The sequence below is a fragment of the Pseudophryne corroboree genome, chromosome 1 (genome assembly GCF_028390025.1).
Source record: "Pseudophryne corroboree isolate aPseCor3 chromosome 1, aPseCor3.hap2, whole genome shotgun sequence".
In the NCBI taxonomy this organism is placed as follows: Eukaryota; Metazoa; Chordata; class Amphibia; order Anura; family Myobatrachidae; genus Pseudophryne; species Pseudophryne corroboree.
Window position 1 is genome coordinate 651,823,627 of NC_086444.1, and position 19,171 is coordinate 651,842,797.

At 42.8% G+C, this 19,171-nt stretch overlaps 1 protein-coding gene across 1 annotated transcript in view; it reads right to left on the reverse strand.

Moving 5' to 3' along the window:
- Positions 1 to 19,171, reverse strand: part of PAX5 (paired box 5) — a 278,836-nt gene that overhangs the window by 154,212 nt on the left and 105,453 nt on the right. The window contains exon 6 of the mRNA XM_063914645.1: positions 15,349 to 15,475. Within this exon, the coding sequence (XP_063770715.1) occupies positions 15,349 to 15,475 (127 nt within the window). The remainder of the gene's footprint in view (positions 1 to 15,348; positions 15,476 to 19,171) is intronic.

Consider the following 19,171-nt stretch of genomic DNA (forward strand, 5'->3'; position numbering starts at 1 on the left):
ACATCTCCTCCTTCACATTCTCCCGCAACTGGGGGTGCGAGGAAAAGGCTCAGAATTCCGAGCCCACCCGCTGGCGGTGATGCAGGGCAGTCTGGAGCGACTGCTGATGCTGACATCTGGTCCGGACTGAAGGACCTGACAACGATTACGGACATGTCGTCTACTGTCACTGCATATGATTCTTTCCCCATTGAAAGAATGGTGGAGGATTATATGAGTGACCGCATCCAAGTAGGCACGTCAGACAGTCCGTACTTATACTGGCAGGAAAAAGAGGCAATTTGGAGGCCCTTGCACAAACTGGCTTTATTCTACCTAAGTTGCCCTCCCACAAGTGTGTACTCCGAAAGAGTGTTTGGTGCCGCCGCTCACCTTGTCAGCAATCGGCGTACGAGGTTACTTCCAGAAAATGTGGAGAAGATGATGTTCATTAAAATGAATTATAATCAATTCCTCCGTGGAGACATTGACCAGCAGCAATTGCCTCCACAAAGTACACAGGGAGCTGAGATGGTGGATTCCAGTGGGGACGAATTGATAATCTGTGAGGAGGGGAATGTACACGGTGATATATCGGAGGATGATGATGAGGTGGACATCTTGCCTCTGTAGAGCCAGTTTGTGCAAGGAGAGATTAATTGCTTCTTTTTTGGTGGGGGTCCAAACCAACCCGTCATTTCAGTCACAGTCGTGTGGCAGACCCTGTCACTGAAATGATGGGTTGGTTAAAGTGTGCATGTCCTGTTTATACAACATAAGGGTGGGTGGGAGGGCCCAAGGACAATTCCATCTTGCACCTCTTTTTTCTTTAATTTTTCTTTGCGTCATGTGCTGTTTGGGGAGTGTTTTTTGGAAGGGCCATCCTGCGTGACACTGCAGTGCCACTCCTAGATGGGCCAGGTGTTTGTGTCGGCCACTAGGGTCGCTTAGCTTACTCACACAGCTACCTCATTGCGCCTCTTTTTTTCTTTGCGTCATGTGCTGTTTGGGGAGTGTTTTTTGGAAGGGCCATCCTGCGTGACACTGCAGTGCCACTCCTAGATGGGCCAGGTGTTTGTGTCGGCCACTAGGGTCGCTTATCTTACTCACACAGCTACCTCATTGCGCCTCTTTTTTTCTTTGCGTCATGTGCTGTTTGGGGAGTGTTTTTTGGAAGGGCCATCCTGCGTGACACTGCAGTGCCACTCCTAGATGGGCCAGGTGTTTGTGTCGGCCACTAGGGTCGCTTAGCTTAGTCATCCAGCGACCTCGGTGCAAATTTTAGGACTAAAAATAATATTGTGAGGTGTGAGGTGTTCAGAATAGACTGAAAATGAGTGGAAATTATGGTTTTTGAGGTTAATAATACTTTGGGATCAAAATGACCCCCAAATTCTATGATTTAAGCTGTTTTTTTGTGTTTTTTTAAAAAACACCCGAATCCAAAACACACCCGAATCCGACAAAAAAAACTCGGTGAGGTTTTGCCAAAACGCGGTCGAACCCAAAACACGGCCGCGGAACCGAACCCAAAACCAAAACACAAAACCCGAAAAATTTCAAGTGCACATCTCTACATAATACCCTTTTTTGTGGTACCTGGGGTACTATCAGAAATGTGTAATAAATTTTTCATTGCCTCAATCATGTAACGGGTGGACCTATTGGAGGGTACATTAGTCACATCGTCGTCGACACTGGAGTCGGTATCCGTGTCGACATCTGTGTCTGCCATCTGAGGTAGCGGGCGTTTTAAAGCCCCTGATGACATTTGAGACGCTGGAACAGTCACAAGCTGAGTAGCCGGCTGTCCTATGTCGTCAAACCTTTTATGTAAGGAGCTAACACTGTCACGTAATTCCTTCCATAAGTCCATCCACACAGGTGTCGACCCCTCAGGGGGTGACAACACATTTACAGGCATTTGCTCTGCCTCCACATCATTTTCCTCATCATACATGTCGACACAGCGGTACCGACACACAGCGCACACACAGGGAATGCTCTGACAGAGGACAGGACCCCACAAAGCCCTTTGGGGAGACAGAGGGAGAGTATGCCAGCACACACCAGAGCGCTATATACCACAGGGATATCACCTATAAAGTGTGTTTTCCCCTTATAGCTGCATATATATTATACTGCGCCTAAATTTGTGCCCCCCCCCCTCTCTTTTTTACCCTTTCTGTAGTGCAGGACTGCAGGGGAGAGCCAGGGAGCGATCCTTCCAGCGGAGCTGTGAGGGAAAATGGCGCCAGTGTGCTGAGGGAGATGGCTCCGCCCCTTTTTCGGCTGGCTTTCTCCCGCAATTTTAAGATTTCTGGCAGGGGTTAATATACACCTATATAGCCTCTGGGGCTATATATGGTGTCAGTTTGCCAGCCAAGGTGTTATTTATTGCTGCTCAGGGCGCCCCCCCCAGCGCCCTGCACCCATCAGTGACCACAGTGTGTGGTGTGCATGAGGAGCAATGGCGCACAGCTGCAGTGCTGTGCGCTACCTTGGAGGAGATAGAAGTTTTCAGCCGCCGATTTTCCGGACCTTCTTGCTTCTGGCTCTGTAAGGGGGACGGCGGCGCGGCTCCGGGAACGGACGACGAGGTCGGGTCCTGTGTGCGATCCCTCTGGAGCTAATGGTGTCCAGTAGCCTAAGAAGCCCAAGCTACCACCACTTAGGTAGGTTCGCTTCTTCTCCCCTTAGTCCCTCGGTGCAGTGAGCCTGTTGCCAGCAGGTCTCACTGTAAAATAAAAAAACTAAATTATACTTTCTTTCTAGGAGCTCAGGAGAGCCCCTAGTGTGCATCCAGCTCAGCCGGGCACAGAAATCTAACTGAGGCTTGGAGGAGGGTCATAGGGGGAGGAGCCTGTGCACACCAGATAGTCCTAATTCTTTCTTTAGATGTGCCCAGTCTCCTGCGGAGCCGTCTATTCCCCATGGTCCTTACGGAGTTCCCAGCATCCACTAGGACGTCAGAGAAAAGATTTTCACTCATGTCCTCATACATATTTGGTGCAACAGAGAGGTGAAAGAAGGGTGGGAAAGGGCAGGGAACTATAAGATAAGTACAGTATGGGTTTGTTGATGTAAATACAACTAAGGTGGAAGGGGCGTATCGCTTGCAAGTGGATGGATGTCTTATGCAAAATACACAATGGGCCAGAGGTAATGAAATCCGAGTTGGCCAGAGGTGCAGGTTCCCAGGTTTTTAACGCACCAATGATTTACAAGGCATGGTTTTGCCTTGTACTTGATTGCATCTTTAAAAAAAAGTCTGAGTTTGTCTGGAAACCCCACACCTCCAGACAAATTGGACTTCATTACATCCTGCCCCTTAATGATGATGATGATTATGGTGATGATGATGATGATGATGATGATGATGATGATGGAAAGCCTGCTGCTGTATTATGTGAAGTTATGCCTATATTTCAATTACTTAATAAACATTTGCATTTTGACAGTGGTCATTAAGAACATTTGCATTTGATTTTAAATGAGAACACAGTCGATATTTGTATTTAATTTCTTTTCATTTATACTTTTATTTTGTATTTTTCGGTTCAATTTAATTGTATTTTACATGGTAAAAGTGACTTTCATATTTGCTAGTAGCAGTGTCCAGACACTACTCTAACTTATGTGTATGACCCCCTATTACACTTTAATATTGTGAACAAATTGTGAATATGTGACTTTAGTATTTACGAATAACACTATGCAGACACTGAGCTATCTTACAGTATGTATATAATATTTCAATAATGCATTAAATTGCGTAGAAATTGGGTACTGTGTCTGCACTGCAACAGTGCAGCTGTGTGTCCTGTGCCAGCCCCACCCCCTAAATCTGTGATGACATGATGTCACACCTAGGGGGTGGAGCCTCCAGCTCTGGGAAGTAGAGTTCTGCCCAGAGTGTCCAAATGATGTTCCGAGCAGCTCCACATGCTGCATGGTAAATACAGGCAGCTGTGCAGTAGCGATACTGGCTCCAGGTTGCTGTTCCAGGTATCCTGCAACCCTGCATGACAGCACAGCTTGCACATCGCTGGTTACAGCCCTGGGTGCAGTATTACATATTTGTATGTTAAACTATGTCCTGATTGTTATGTGCAATTTTACACTTCATTTCAGCATGCTGCTCATACCAGATAATTTTGGTTTCTTGACATACAGTTTGTAATCATCATCCTGATCATCTTATTCCATATGTATAGACAATTAGTTACATTTATTGGATTTGATTGAGGTATCTATATTACTAATAAAATTATGTTTTATTTAAAGTAGTAATTTGTGTGTTTTGTGTGCTTCACCCTTATCTAATAAAGTTACCACAACTGTAGAGCACAAAATTAGGATTGGTTGGATCATTCTTAAACATACATTAGGCAGACAGATGAGAACTAGAGATATTTTATTTGTTCTACATGGTTTGACTTTCAACCACGATTAGTTTGTGGTTTGAAGTTTGATCTCAGCTTGCAGTAAAAATAAAAGATGATAAATTATAAAATGTATGTGCATGCTTAAATGGCCACACATTATGTTTTTATTTAATGTTTTGTCTTAATTCAATCATTGGGGCAGATGTATAAGCCTGGAGAAGGCCTAAGGAAGTGATAAACCAGTGATAAATGCAAGGTGATAAACGCACCAGCCAATCAGCTCCTAACTGTTAATTTATTGGAGCTGATTGGCTGGTGCGTGTATCACCTTGCATTTATCACTGGTTTATCACCTCCTTATGCCTTCTCCAGGTTAATACATCTGCCCCAATGAGCAGTTTTGAACAGAAAAAATTATATGCAATGTATCCATTTAAACTCAAGCATGTTCAACTTAGCTTGAACACAGTTGAACATGTTTGCCATGATCTAATTTAGCTCAATATAGCAGATGCTTGCCAGAATGTTCTTATATTAGAGCAGTTTTGTATTTTCTCCCTTTAGATCTACACGGATGTGCACTGGTATAGGTTATTTTATTATTTTAAAACCATTTGTACGATAAACTGTTTTTAACACATTTATTAAAAATATTGTCAAAGTCTCCACCTGATAAATGTCATGTTTTTTCATGGCTATTCTGATCCTGCTAAACTTATATCATTGGGGAGTTCAATAATGTATTATTCAGTTTAAAAGGGTTAAAGGTGCTTTTGTGCTTTAGGATATATGGAAAAATGTTGTCTTGTTTAGGTGGAAGATAACACCTCGGTGCTAGATCACATTAGCATAATGGTAGCCTAATTTGCATAATTATTCTAGCATGTTTTGTGCATGCATATAATTAAGGTGAGTCTTTATCTTAATTAACATTTACATGTCTCCATTGGACTACCACTGTCATAAAATGGTGGCAAAGTGATGTTAGGTTGTGGTAGAGGTCACTCGATCAAGTCATTAGTTTTTCCACACACAGAAACTTCATGTGGGCTACCTTTAATACAGTGTAATTGCTGTTCTGTAGATCTTTTGCCCTGTTATGTGGCGTCTACTCCATCACATTAATAATTAAATTCATAATCGGGCAAAAACATTGAATTTCAGAAGGGGGAATATTAAATAGACCAAATAATATAATAAACATATAATAATATAATAAACAATATGTGCTCACTCTATTATACTAGAGTAGACACAGTGTTATTATCTTTTATTTCTATAACGCTGGCATATTACGTAGGGCTGTACCCTGAGAGGCTTACAATCTAAGAGGAGTGGAGCACACTTTATACATAAGATAGTGAAATAACAACAGAAGTTGCTGGAAACAAAAGTGCATATAGGCAGTAAGACAGCTGCATCATCGGCTGGCAAAAACAAAGAACACATTGGTACTGCCATTTCTATGCAGCTAGCAGTAGGGTTTCACTCTTGGAATGAAGAGACATAGAGGAAGGTGGGAAACAATCTCATCTTAAAGTCAACCATTACTGTCCTTAACAATATATCTTGTGTAAAACACCTTCCTCCTCTGGTTCAGGCCTCTGCTCTCAGGCTACACAGGCACTATCATTCTAGTAATTATACCCAGCTTAGAGTAGCTGTGTAGCATGGCATTGGTGGTCATTCCGAGTTGTTCGCTCATTGCCGTTTTTCACAATGGATCGATTAGGTGAAAAATGCGCATGCGCATGGTACGCAGAGCGCATGCGTTCAGTAATTTCACACAATACTTTGGAGATTTGCACAAGCTCGAGCGACGTTTTTTCATCGCTCGAGTGATCGTAGTGTGATTGACAGGAAGTGGGTGTTTCTGGGAGGTAACTGAGCGTTTTCCGGGAGTGTGCTAAAAAACGCAGGCGTGCCAGGTAAAAACGCAGGAGTGGTTGGGGAAGCGGGGGAGTGGCTGGCCGAACGCAGGGCGTGTTTGTGACGTCAAACCAGGAACTAAACGGACTGAGGTGATCGCAGTCTAGGAGTAGGTCTGGAGCTACTCAGAAACTGCAAGGAATTATTTAGTAGCAATTCTGCTAATCTTTCATTCGCTATTCTGCTAAGCTAAGATACACTCTCAGAGGGTGGCGGCCTAGCGTGTGCAATGCTGCTAAAAGCAGCTAGCGAGCGAACAACTCGGAATGACCACCATTGTTCCTTAGCATCAGGCTCACTGTTTTTGTCAGTCCTCATTGGAAACTGCAGACAGCTAAAATCACCAAAGGAGGAACTGATATGAGTTCACAGCTACATGCCCATAACACTCCCTTAACATACCCATAAAATGGTACATCTCTAGGTGTATAAATATCCACCTCTCAATCACCGCTCAGGAATGCCCAGCACATTTCTAATACATCTCTTAGATGGCATGTCTCAATCGCAACTGCACCTCTGTGTGTAAACACTGTGGGACACATGCGCTTTGTGACTACATTCTCTTGCTCTCTCGCCTATATTTATATGTATGTATATACAAGTATAGTGAAAGAGTGAGAGAATATATACAATTAAGATGGGGGGTTGGTTGTGAAATGTAATATAAATGTTTACAAAGGCCAATACTTGATGTTGTTTTTATTTTAGATGCCTCAGGAATCTTCATAATAGGCAAATTGCTTCCACTCACTACAACTGAGACTGCCCTGGAAAAAAAAACAGGACAGTAGTGAAAACAACACTAATATTATCCCTCATATAGGTTCCATGCAGCCAGGGATGGACTTGAGCTCTAAAACATCCCTGGCATTCTAGTGGCCATGCACACCATAGGCGTAGTCATGGCTCACGGGGGCATGGCCTCGCGGCACACACCTCTGGCTCTATATGCCAGATGACTGAGCAGAGCACTGGGAGGCAGAGCTTCCTGGACAGCCCCTGGCTCTTTGTGTGCCGTGTGGATGACTGGCATACAGCGATATAGAGCTGCTCATCTAGGCTTTTAGGCTTGAATGGCCCATCAGGCCATTTGCCCTCCTGGCATTTGCCAGAAGTGCCTGATGGCTAGTCCAGCCCTGAATGATGCAGTCAAGCAATATAGCTGTTGTAATCCTGCCTATTTATTGCACTTCCATTCAAATAACGAGTGATATGACCAGTGGCAGAAATGATCTATCGACTGCAGCCCCCATCCTTCCCCCCCCAAGTAAAATCTGCCACGTCAGCTTAGTGAGCCAGTTGCAGTCCATAACTGCTCTGGTTTCACTGTGACTGGAAGTGACTTCTTATTGGAAGTGCTACCTGCCAATCACACAGATGTCAGGCAGTCCCAGGGGAAGGTGTTTTCTACCTCTGGAATTGCCAGGCTGGGCGCTGTGATTAACAGAGAGCATGCTTCCAGTAGAAAGCCACTCTCTTCCAATGCGATTTATGCTTCCAGTAGGAAGCCACTCCCTTCCAGTGCAAATAAGAGAGAGCATGTTTCCAGTAGGAAGCCACTCCCTGTCTCACCGTCAGCCCAAGACAGTTTCCATGGGCTGTAGCCGATGCAGTCCATAGAAGCCGGTGTTTTGCGCATGCACGGTCAGAATGCTGCTTGTGCGCATGTGCCAGTCCCGATGCCTGCCAGATCCATTGTGCAGGTACCAGGCCCGGATGACCAGAGCTTGCTGGATCCCCTTCTGTCCAGGCATGTGTAACGGCAGCCCCCTCCTACAAGAAGGTAGGAGCCGCAGGATATGACCATCCCATTCTAGCAGAGATGAGGGGTGAAGACTTGTTCTGCACAGCATGCAGCTATAATACTGTGAGTATTATATAATACAGTATATATAAGACTAGTAAGAGAGGAGACATCAGCCATCAATTTTACTTAACACACTGATGTTCCTCAATTACAGTATATGTTGTTTAGGTCTCATGAAACAGTGGATTGTAGATAAATAATCAAATGAAAATTTGGAAAACACAGCCACAATGCTAACACTTTTGGACACTATTAATTCACACTGACTGTGGATGTGGTCTGCACTTAGATTTGTCAATCTCCACTCCAGTAGTTTTGTGATCGTGTCAGTTGCTTTTCCACTTTGTCCTCTCAATGTGATAAGAGCCAAGCTGAAGTCAGCAAGCTAGGGCAGGGGAAATGCATCTGCAGGTAATTAATAACAATCAAACATCTTATAAAACTGCTGACTGCGGCTGTAATGAACTGGGCTCAAGTCGTTGCCTTGCAAATAGAGAGCGCGTTTATGAACCGTGGCAGCGAACAAGGGTTTTTTTCTCTCTTTCTCTTCTGCAAGTTAATATTTAATGTCGCAGAAAAATACAAATAACATGCAAGTTCCCACAAAAATCAGATGTTTTTCTAGCTAGAAATGTTTAATAGGAATATGAAGTCTTTTTCCTGCCAAGCAGCTTGCCCTAATCTTTTGACTATGCCAAACACACATCTGGATTATCTCTGTGTTTCAGGACTACAACAGTATTTCATATTGTTTATTTAAGGATGGGGGAGGGAATATTCAGAGCTGGTAAGTTAAAAATGTTCTTTTGTTCCAAGAATTTCTTATCGTGCTTTTAATGCACCATTCTGGCAATGCCGAAGCTTTGTAGTTTTTGAGTTGAGAAATTTAAATCTTCAAAAAAAAAACAACTTAAATTAGCTGCAAGTTCTGTGGTGTGTAGTCCTGCATAACAGTAATGCGCACTTTTCAGGCTATTTTTATCAAGCGCACTCCTGATACCCAGAGAATTAAATTAGAAACTGCATGCTGCACGCATTGCAGCAATGGTAATTCTGCTGTGCAGTACTTATGTAAAGTGCATGAAAGAAGGTTCATTCATAGGTGCAGGGAGTGCAGCTGCTATGGGGCCCAGAGCTGAGAGGGGCCCACCATCCCTGTCACTGTTACATGTGATATATAAATTTTCAACCATTGGGTGGTACATAGGGGCCCTTACAAGCTTTTGCCTTTTGTCCTACAATATATCTAGTTACACCCTTGGACCTGCTCAATCTACTGTGGTATAAAATTTACTGAACGGCATTATAATGTTACATGAATAATATGAACTTGCGCACTGTAATGTGTCACAATATGAAGTAGAGGCACCATAGTGTGGCATAATATGAACTGGGGCCCTTTAATGTGGCATAATATGAACTGTGGACACTGTATATAGCCCTACAATGTGACATACTACGGTCTATAAAATAAACAAGGGCAGTTCTATGGGGGATAACATTAACTAAGGCACTGCTATAGTTCAGTAAGTAAAATCGGGCACTATTATGGGTCATACAATGACAACTGCTGCAGAGAGGTGTCTCTCTAAAAGCATTGGGACAGTGGCCCCTTCAAAACGTTGCTATGGGGCTCACAAATTTCTGGCTACGCCCCTGGGGTCATTACTAGGGGCTCGGTGGCGGCATCATCACTGCCCCATGCCCCTTGTGTCTGGCTAGCAGAGATGCTCCGGCTATGCACCCTGCAGTCTGTATAGTTGCTCAGTGCAAATGCTCTGGGCAGTGCTGCACATCCCAGTGCTGGCTTCCCTGCCCCCCATGATGTCATGCTCTCAGAGGGCGAGCCTGGCACAGGGAACACTGCCATCCTGTTATGCCGCTGCATTAAAGAGTAGAGAAATCATTCAGAAACCCAAATAAGTGGCTATTAGCCAACTATTGGGGGCAATTAACTGGTGTTCATTACCATGTTATTAAACAAGTTTCTATATTTCCATGAAAAGTAAAGTTATTAATTAGCCATTAATCATATAGATTGCCCAGAATGCTGATGTTATCATATTTGTTCTTCACATGAGAATGATGCCCTGAAAACTGTTGCTCTCAGTCATGCTTACATAACCCACAGTGTCTTTCCATTCATCTCAAAGCTACAGTACAACATCTACAATTCTCCATGGACTACTGAATCAGAACATATTGATATATGGTGGCAGGAGGTCATGTTTAACATTTTGTGAACTTGGTGAAATGCATTACATGGCTCATGTCACAGCCACAGGGTAAAGAAGGTAAAATACCTTTTTTTGTATAAATTATGCTTATTGGCAAGATTTGGTAAACAAGCAAAGCCCATTATTTAAAGGACAAGTAAAGTCACTATTGCACATTAATATATTTAAAATTATGTGTATTGCAAATATGAGCATTATATTAAATAAATGGAGTGTGTATACTTAAATAAATCCCCCATGTCCTTTTGGAGGGAGGGGCTTCTCTAACGCTGCAAGCGAAGAGTGACTGACAGTTTGGCATACTTATTTTACAGAATTGCTTTGATTGAATTATACCCCTTTCTCATCGCTGTGGGTCGCACCTGGAAATTGTACACGGGTCCTTCACGGGTGCAACTTGCCATGAGACCCCTTTCAGACTGGCAACCCAGTCCGGCAATATACCGGGTCGGGTTGCCATAAGGGGCAGAGGCTGCACTGATGTCATCGGGGACGGGGTTTGGAGATGAGATCATCTCCATGCCGCCTCCTCCATAGTATGAATGGGTCCCGGATTGCATCGACCCGGATAACCCGTTCACATTGCACCTGAAATGGAATAACCCATGTAAAGCCCTCCTTCATTACCAGGTTCAAATGCTGGGTTGCTCGACCTGGGATATTTTAACCTGGCCCTTTTACATCGCATCTGTACCCGGGTCGACCCAGTAATATACCCAGTTATTTTGGCGAGGTGAAAGGGGTATTAGTTGACTCAGAACAGGGGCATCTCTAGAGAGGAGGGGACCCATGTGCAGACTCCGTGTGTGGGCCCCCTCCTCTTCCGTAGCCATCGCGCCGCTGCTAGCACTCTGAGCGCTGTAGACTCTGGCACAGTGCTAGAGTCTACAGCGCATGAGCAGGACTCCGAAAAATGGCCACTGCGCCATTTTTTCGGAGTCCTGAGCATGTGCTGTAGACTCTGGCACTGTGCCAGAGTCTCTAGTGGTCAGTGCGCTAGCAGTGGCGCGATGGCTACAGGAGAGGAGGGTCAGTGATGGACTCCGGTCAGCGATGGACACACGGTCAGCAATGGACTCCGGAAAGGTAAGTATAGGAGAAATGGGTGTAGTGTGTGCGGTGTGGGCCCCCCCTTGACTCAGGGGCCCATGTGCACCGCACACACTGCACCCATTATAGAGGCCAATGACTCAGAAACATTCTCCATGTTAGGATTACCCATCTGTTTCTCTTCAGTCATCAAAAATACCTATGGTTTCTAAGGACTACTCCTTTGAGAAAAATTAGTGATGGCCATCAACCAACAATGCTTAGCAAACATTGATTGTTTTCCACCAATATTCAGTGAGTTTATCTTCAGTGGTGGATGTCTGATGGTTTTCTGCAATCGATGATTTTAAACATGAATGTTTTTCGTCTTTCCAGCCTGCGGTGCTTAGCCCCGCCTCTAGGCTAATCCCTGCCCCAAAATATGACCCACAGAGCCCTGTATCCTTCCCTGATTGGCCTGCCAAGTCAGTGAGAGCAGCTGCACTGATAGCCATCTATAGTTTCTGTCACCGATTTAACGACCAATGGCACTATCGATTGTAGAGCCATCAATGGCCATCCCTATTAAAAATGCGGCTGGCAGAGGAGAGGTCATAAATGAAAACAGATTAAACTGTTAACAACCTAAAGAGTAAGCAAGTACAAAACTGATTTAGAAGTAGTTTATGAAGTGTCAGACGGAAAATAAATAACTCCTAGTCACAGATGCAAAAACAGCTGCACTCCATTCAATTCCAGTTTGATTAAAAAGAAAGAAACAGCGTTCATTCTATTCAGTTCTACTGAAATGAGATGGATGGACTGAACACTTCTCTGTAAATTGCTGCACAATATGGTTCCTAGCAGCTACAAGGAAACTGGTAGGGATGAGACGAACTTTATTTGCAACATGAGTGCAGATCAGGAATATGGTGGATGTACCCAATCCCATTTAGGAAACCCTTATTTTAAAACTAATACAGCTAGCTTAAACTTTTGTATGGGCCATGTTGTCTGCATCATCTTGTTTTGCTCATACTGATTGCTCAATTTTAATGTTCGGACATTTTTTTTTATAGGAATTATGTAATTAATTGTTCATTAGAATGGAAAATGGCTGTAATTTCCTGACATACTGGAGTATAAATTAATCATTTATGTCTATAAAACTATGTTTTCTGTCTAGAATTGCTTTGCAGTGATGAAAAGATTTTTTTATAGATGATGTCTGCTGATGAATTCATTTTCTTTAACTGCTACATGACATATACAGTATGTCAGTGGTTCTCAAACTGTATGCCAGGGTGCCACAAGCCACTTGCAGGGATGCCTCGGGTTGGTGGTCCAAGACCAAATCAAATTATTTATGGCCAAAGTGATAGGCAAAACCAGTGCTAGTGGCTGCCGATCATAAAATGTGGACAAACAGAATCACAACTGTACACCACCACATAACTGACCCTAAGATTGACAGGTAGGCACAAATTACTTAATTTTATATTTTTTTCTAAATATATCCTTTTATCCTAAGGGTGCCATAAAAAAAATGCTAGGGGTGCCGTGATTCAAGAAAGTTTGGAATCCATTGCAGTATGTGTTAGGAGAGTTTAGAGTAAAGGTTTATTTGTAAACTGCTTGGTATGTGTGGCATTGTCTTCTAACAGATGACTGTAGTACAATCTTTTATTCATCAATGAAAATGTATTGTACCTAATGACTTATACCAAGGTAATCAATCTTGAGAAAGCTCTTTTGTAAGTTCCACATTAACTCAGCCATAATAACAGTGACACAAACCTGCATATTACTATAGCAAAACAATAACAAAAAGAAACTGCTCCTAGGAACAACTGCTTCCCCCGTTAAGAATGCCTGCCTCCGAATAGTAGAAAGGTGGACTTCACTCACAAAGGCTCACAATAGTAGAAAGGTGGACTTCACTCTCAAATACTATTGTATTTTGTGGGAAATCCTCAGAAAAAAAAGTATTTATCAGAGGATAAATGCAAAAATGAAGCATCTCCTAAAATTTAAGGAGGGATGACTGCAGCAGACAGAGGAGATATCTAATGAAAAGAAGAAACGGCTGCGCAAAAAGTGGTAGAACAATTAACAATATATATACCTTTGACAAAGTCACATGATCTGTGACGAAACGCGTCAGGACCCCGCCTCTTTGCACACCTTGATCATTTCACCTATTAGGTAGCAAGCTGCCTATTGAGCCACAGACATCCCGGTTTCATACCGGCCTCACATCGCGGCTCAAGCTACCTACTGAGCCACAGACATTCCGGCTCCACACCGGCTTTACATCCCGGCTCATTATACGGCCGCCAGTTACTCTTCTCAGCATATCGTGGAGACTGTTACTGATCAGGCAGTGAGTTGCCTGCAGAGCTCTCTGGCTCTCCGGCCCCATACATCGGCCCCATACACGGCTGCTGACATCCTCCCTCAGAATGTGGCTGAAACCTTATCATTTACCGCTGGTTGCCTGGTTACCACACATTCATCTCCTTGCTGCACAGACGGACACTGGGCACCGCAGGACCGCAATACCGAGGACGCTCGGTACGGACCAGCCCTAGGAGAGGTAATCATATCTATACTCATTCAGTCACCCACCTGCCTGTGAAATTCTCCATGACATTCATTATCAGTCATACACTGATCGGCTGTATATTTGGAACTGTGGTCACTCCCAATGAATTAACCCCGGACTCTGTGGTTCCTTTTCCCAATAAGTAGATTGAGATCTGCAGCTCATATATCTCATGATCAAGGTGTTGATACATTTAAACTTTATTTGTATGTTCTTATTGAATTTTATATCCAGACTTTAAGTGTTTTAATCAATGTTATTAATATAATAAATTTTTCTTTATTATACGTCAGCTCTTATTATTATTAATTATTCCCCACTAAGTATTGTTAATTGTTGTACCACTTTTTGCGCAGCCGTTTCTTCTTTTCATTATTTATTCACAATAAACACACACAGTGTTTTACGGCAGCGCAGGTGACAGAACAGTATATATTTTTATTATATTTATTATTTGAGGCGCTATCCAGCAGTTTTGTTTTCTTTTCTGTTTTTTTATACTAGAGGAGATATCTGCAGCTTTTCTTCCATTTTCAATTGCAAAAGTACTCCCCAGAGGTTTCTATGGGACTGCTAAACTTTGAAATGTACTACGTTTTCTGGAACTGATAGCTAGCATCACCTTTAGATGGAGTTAGCCTATGGGCCCGTTTCACAAATTTTTTTGGAGTGGGATCCATTAGATCCCTCTCCAGTAATGTCTGCTTGCACATGCAATATAGCTCTGCTGGGTCCAAACACAGAAGTAAAGAAATTGTATAATAAATTACTTTTTACACATTGTAAGAACAGGCTTCTGTTGAACCCCTTGCCCCTGCCACAATTTGTGTCAATAGGAAATTATGATTATTGGGTCTAACATACATATTTTAAGAAATATACCACAAAGTGCTCTCATTACCCTTGTACTGCAACACATGTCCCCTTGTATTATAATTATATGGTTGGTGAGCAGAACTATTACAAGCATTGAGAGTGACTAGCAGTGGTGCCAAGGGGGGTACTAATTACCTGGGCCCATGTCTGATGGAGGGGCCCAGTGAATGCCCACCTGGATCACCTCTCCCTTACCTGGAAGCAGCAGCTGCAGCTCTTTTCCTCAGCCCAGCACACGCTTCTGTGTCCTAAACTGCAATGTGGCCAGGGAGGGGCTTAAATTATTTTTTTCAGTATTTGATTCTAAGGGTGCATGGCCACACCGCCTGTTATTAGGCCAGGCTTCCTTAAAAGTACCTGGGCCCAACCAGGCTCTCTACTGTCCTGGTGCCTAGCATCATTCAAGCATTGAGAGTGAATAATTAAGTCATAAATGTGCTATAATCATCCATCTTGGTGCCAACTATATGAAAAGGAACTAGACATTTCAATTACCTGTCACAATGGGATATGATTGGGGTCCAGGAACAGTTCCTCCTAAATCACCTGTAGAAGGACTTGTTAGACTGGATTTCATTTCATCCAAACCACCAGTTAAAGCCATGGCTGAATATTCTGTTGTCTAAAAAACAAGAAGACGTAAGATATATTAAAATTTGGTTTCATTAAAAAAGAAAGAAAAGCTATTATTATATTAAGATTATGGGGTCTATTCATGAAGCAGTGAAAAGAGTTGAGAAGTGAGCCAGCAGAGAAGTTGCCCATGGCAACCAATCAGCTGCTACGTATAATTTTATAGAATGCACTTGACAAATGTTACTTTTAAAGCTTAGTGGTTGCCATAGGCAACTTCTCCACTGGCTCACTTCTCCACTCTTTTCACTGCTTCATGAATAGACCCCTATGAAACAAAATTGCTAAAAGGCAGCTAAATGAATGACTTAATGATTAACATACTATAATTCAATTATGGATAACCTGGTTATAAATACTATATGTGCCTGGAAATTGCACCACAAGCAATGAACAATGATGGTTAGTACATACCAGAGCTTTGCTAAAACTATATTACCAAAGCAGAACCTTTACATTTTGCCCCATAAATTGACTACTGAGGGCAAATCAGAAACCACACTGTTCTTGAAGCATTTGGTTCTCATGCTCAGATACGCTGCTTTTGACCAGTTTTTGGTCAGGCATGTGGGGTGAATTACAGATCTCTGAGAAAAATGGCTGCATGAGTACATAAACAGGAGAAGGGGAATATTGGTAATAGGTGGTAATGCAGTTTTAGTTCGGAGTAAATAAAAAATGTATAACAAACAATAACTTAATTAGCCATTAGATTTCCTTTTACTGTAATCAGGGTAATGAAACCTATCGCAGTGTTGACTGTTGGTAACAGTACATGTACTTGACCTACATTATTTTATGAAATAATCCCCAATTCAGGCATTTCACATAAATTATCTGTATAATATATCCAATAATATATAGTTCTTCTAAAAATGCAACTAGTTATTAGTAGACATAAAAATATATTTATTACATGCCATTAACTGGCTGATAATAAGAACTTTTATACTATACTAGTTACCAGCTGTCAAAATGACGGAACAACATAACAGCAATATCTGTGTGCATCCGAATGGAGCAATACTTGAATTGCTCCCTCGGGCGCCATCTAGTGGCCAACAGTACACAAAACACTTGAATTCCCCCTCTAGAGGTGAGGAGCATCGTAAGCCTTTTATTACATAGGATTGTTTTTCTTCTTTTCCATCACTGTGCTATGCCCAAATGTCATTACTAATAACTTCTCATGGAAGGAATGAAATCTATAGAGTCACCCATCATTTACAATCTTTGTATGAATTAAAACATTGTAAGAAGATGCTGAAAATATGAATTAAAATGACATATTTAAAGGCAATATAAACATTTTATATAAAAAAAATTAGAATTTCGTAAAAAGTTATAAAGGTCCTATTCAGAGTCAGTCTGAAACTGAATCGCAATTTGTGATTTATTTTAGAAACCATTGCATCTCTGTGACCTACAGATGTGTCACATCTCATTATTCCCATGATTGTGACTATTCGCACCACCCCACACCCATGCAAACCTATGGATATCGGATGAGTGTGCAGTGCGCACACATATCCGCTGGCACACTAATCAGTGTAAGATGACAAGCGTCACATCTGTATTCACAGTCAGTCACATCTGCAAAATTCGAGCTGCGGCTCCGTCCCCTTGGCAGTAACCCCTTCCCCTTGCAAATCTTGCTGACATTAGACTGCACTGCGCATGGATGCGTGGCTTCACAGATAGAAAATGCTAACACTTATAAATATATGGGGGTCATTCCGAGTTGTTCGCTCGTTGCCGATTTTCCCAACGGAGCGATTAAGGCAAAAATGCGCATGCGCATGATACGCAGTGCGCATGCGCTAAGTATTTTAGCACAAAACTTAGTAGATTTACTCATGTCCGAACGAAGAATTTTCATCGATGAAGTGATCGGAGTGTGATTGACGGGAAGTGAGTGTTTCTGGGCGGAAACTGACCGTTTTCTGGGAGTGTGTGGAAAAACGCAGGCGTGCCAGGATAAAACGCGGGAGTGTCTGGAGAAACGGGGGAGTGGCTGGCCGAACGCAGGGCGTGTTTGTGACGTCAAACCAGGAACCGTTTCGGGCTGAGCTGATCGCAGTGTAGGAGTAAGTCTGGAGCTAATCAGAAACTGCTAAGAATTTTCTATTCGCAATTCTGCTAATCTTTCGTTCGCTATTCTGCTAAGCTAAGATACACTCCCAGAGGGCGGAGGCCTAGCGTGTGCAATACTGCTAAAAGCAGCTAGCGAGCGATCAACTCGGAATGACCACCTATGTGCAGGCTTATCCCATACCCAAATAAGCCTAAATTTGTCTTTATTTCAGAATAACAAGTGTTTCGGGCAGGGTAAAGTGACTTATTAAATACTGATCCCACTGTGTTCATGTATTTGAAGAAATGGATTTGATTTTAAAAGTTGCAACAAATACTGTAGGACTGTTAACTGTGCATTTACACTATGATCTCAGCTGATGCAAGTCAGACCCCTCCACTAGTCTGCATTTGTGAGTTATTGACAGCCATGTTTGTCGTAACTTGATATTACACCCTTACAACCGTTTTGTTGCAACTGCACTCTTACTGCAGTTGCATTCACTCCCACTGTTGGTGCCAATTACAGTCCCCTTCTCACAAAGGGCCTGATTTAGAGTAGGATGCAGGTACTGCATCCCGTGCAGATTCCCAATGATAGGGAAACAGCGTCTGCTCAAGGTCCATTCTACGTAAGCACAGAATGGGCCTTGCCCTGTTGTACGGCGTTCCCCCGTGCCACTGCCTGATTGACAGGCAGCGGCGTTGATGGGGTGGGGTGGCGGATGGAGGGCTTCATTCCTAGAAATGGGGGCATCAACCCTGTTTTCTAGTAGGGGGGATCCAGGGGTCTGTGTGTCACCCTGCAGACTTCCTGGCCTCGCATCCTCCACTTCCTTTGGCCAGCTGCGCATGCTGAGGCTTACTCAGCTGGCCTTCTGTGGGGATGGTTCCGATGTTGGCTCCAAGCTTGCAAAGTCGGTCATAGTGCTGGGATTGCAGCTACATGCAGGAGGCGGTCTTTTCTATTTAGACATCTCCTGCATGCCCCTCCTAGAGATTGAACGGAAATTCAATGCTGCTTTCATGTGGCACTTAACTTCTGTCTATAACTGAATCAGACCCAAAGAGTCTCAAGTCAGATTTGAAGTAAAACAAATGATGCAGATTCTGAAAGTTGTGCACGCGCAAAATGAAACATTGCAATTTGGCTGAAAAATCTCAAACTGCATTTAAGACTGACTCCAAATAAGGCCTTAAGTGTATATTTGCAATGTAGTTATTTTGTTAAGCTCTCAGTCAACTGGAACATAGTAAAACTGCTGGCAGGTACGACTTATGTCCTGCTTACTCCATAGATGAGGTGTTTCTGTTTCTTACCTTTAACATTATATAAAATTATATTTACAACTATATCCCTACCCACATTAATAGCCTCTCCTCTATATATACTCTTTATCGCAACATGTATCCTTTCACAAGTCTTTATACAGTGTCTCATCCTACATGTGATCTTTAATAGGTCATACTCCATAGAATAATATTTTATTTCTACCTTTTCTTGGCCAATATACTAGACAAATCCCTAACATCTCTAATATCTCCTAAAACATTTGGGCCAGCTGGCAACTGGATGAACTTTAATGCTCCTACCATCCTCTTATGTCGTTTG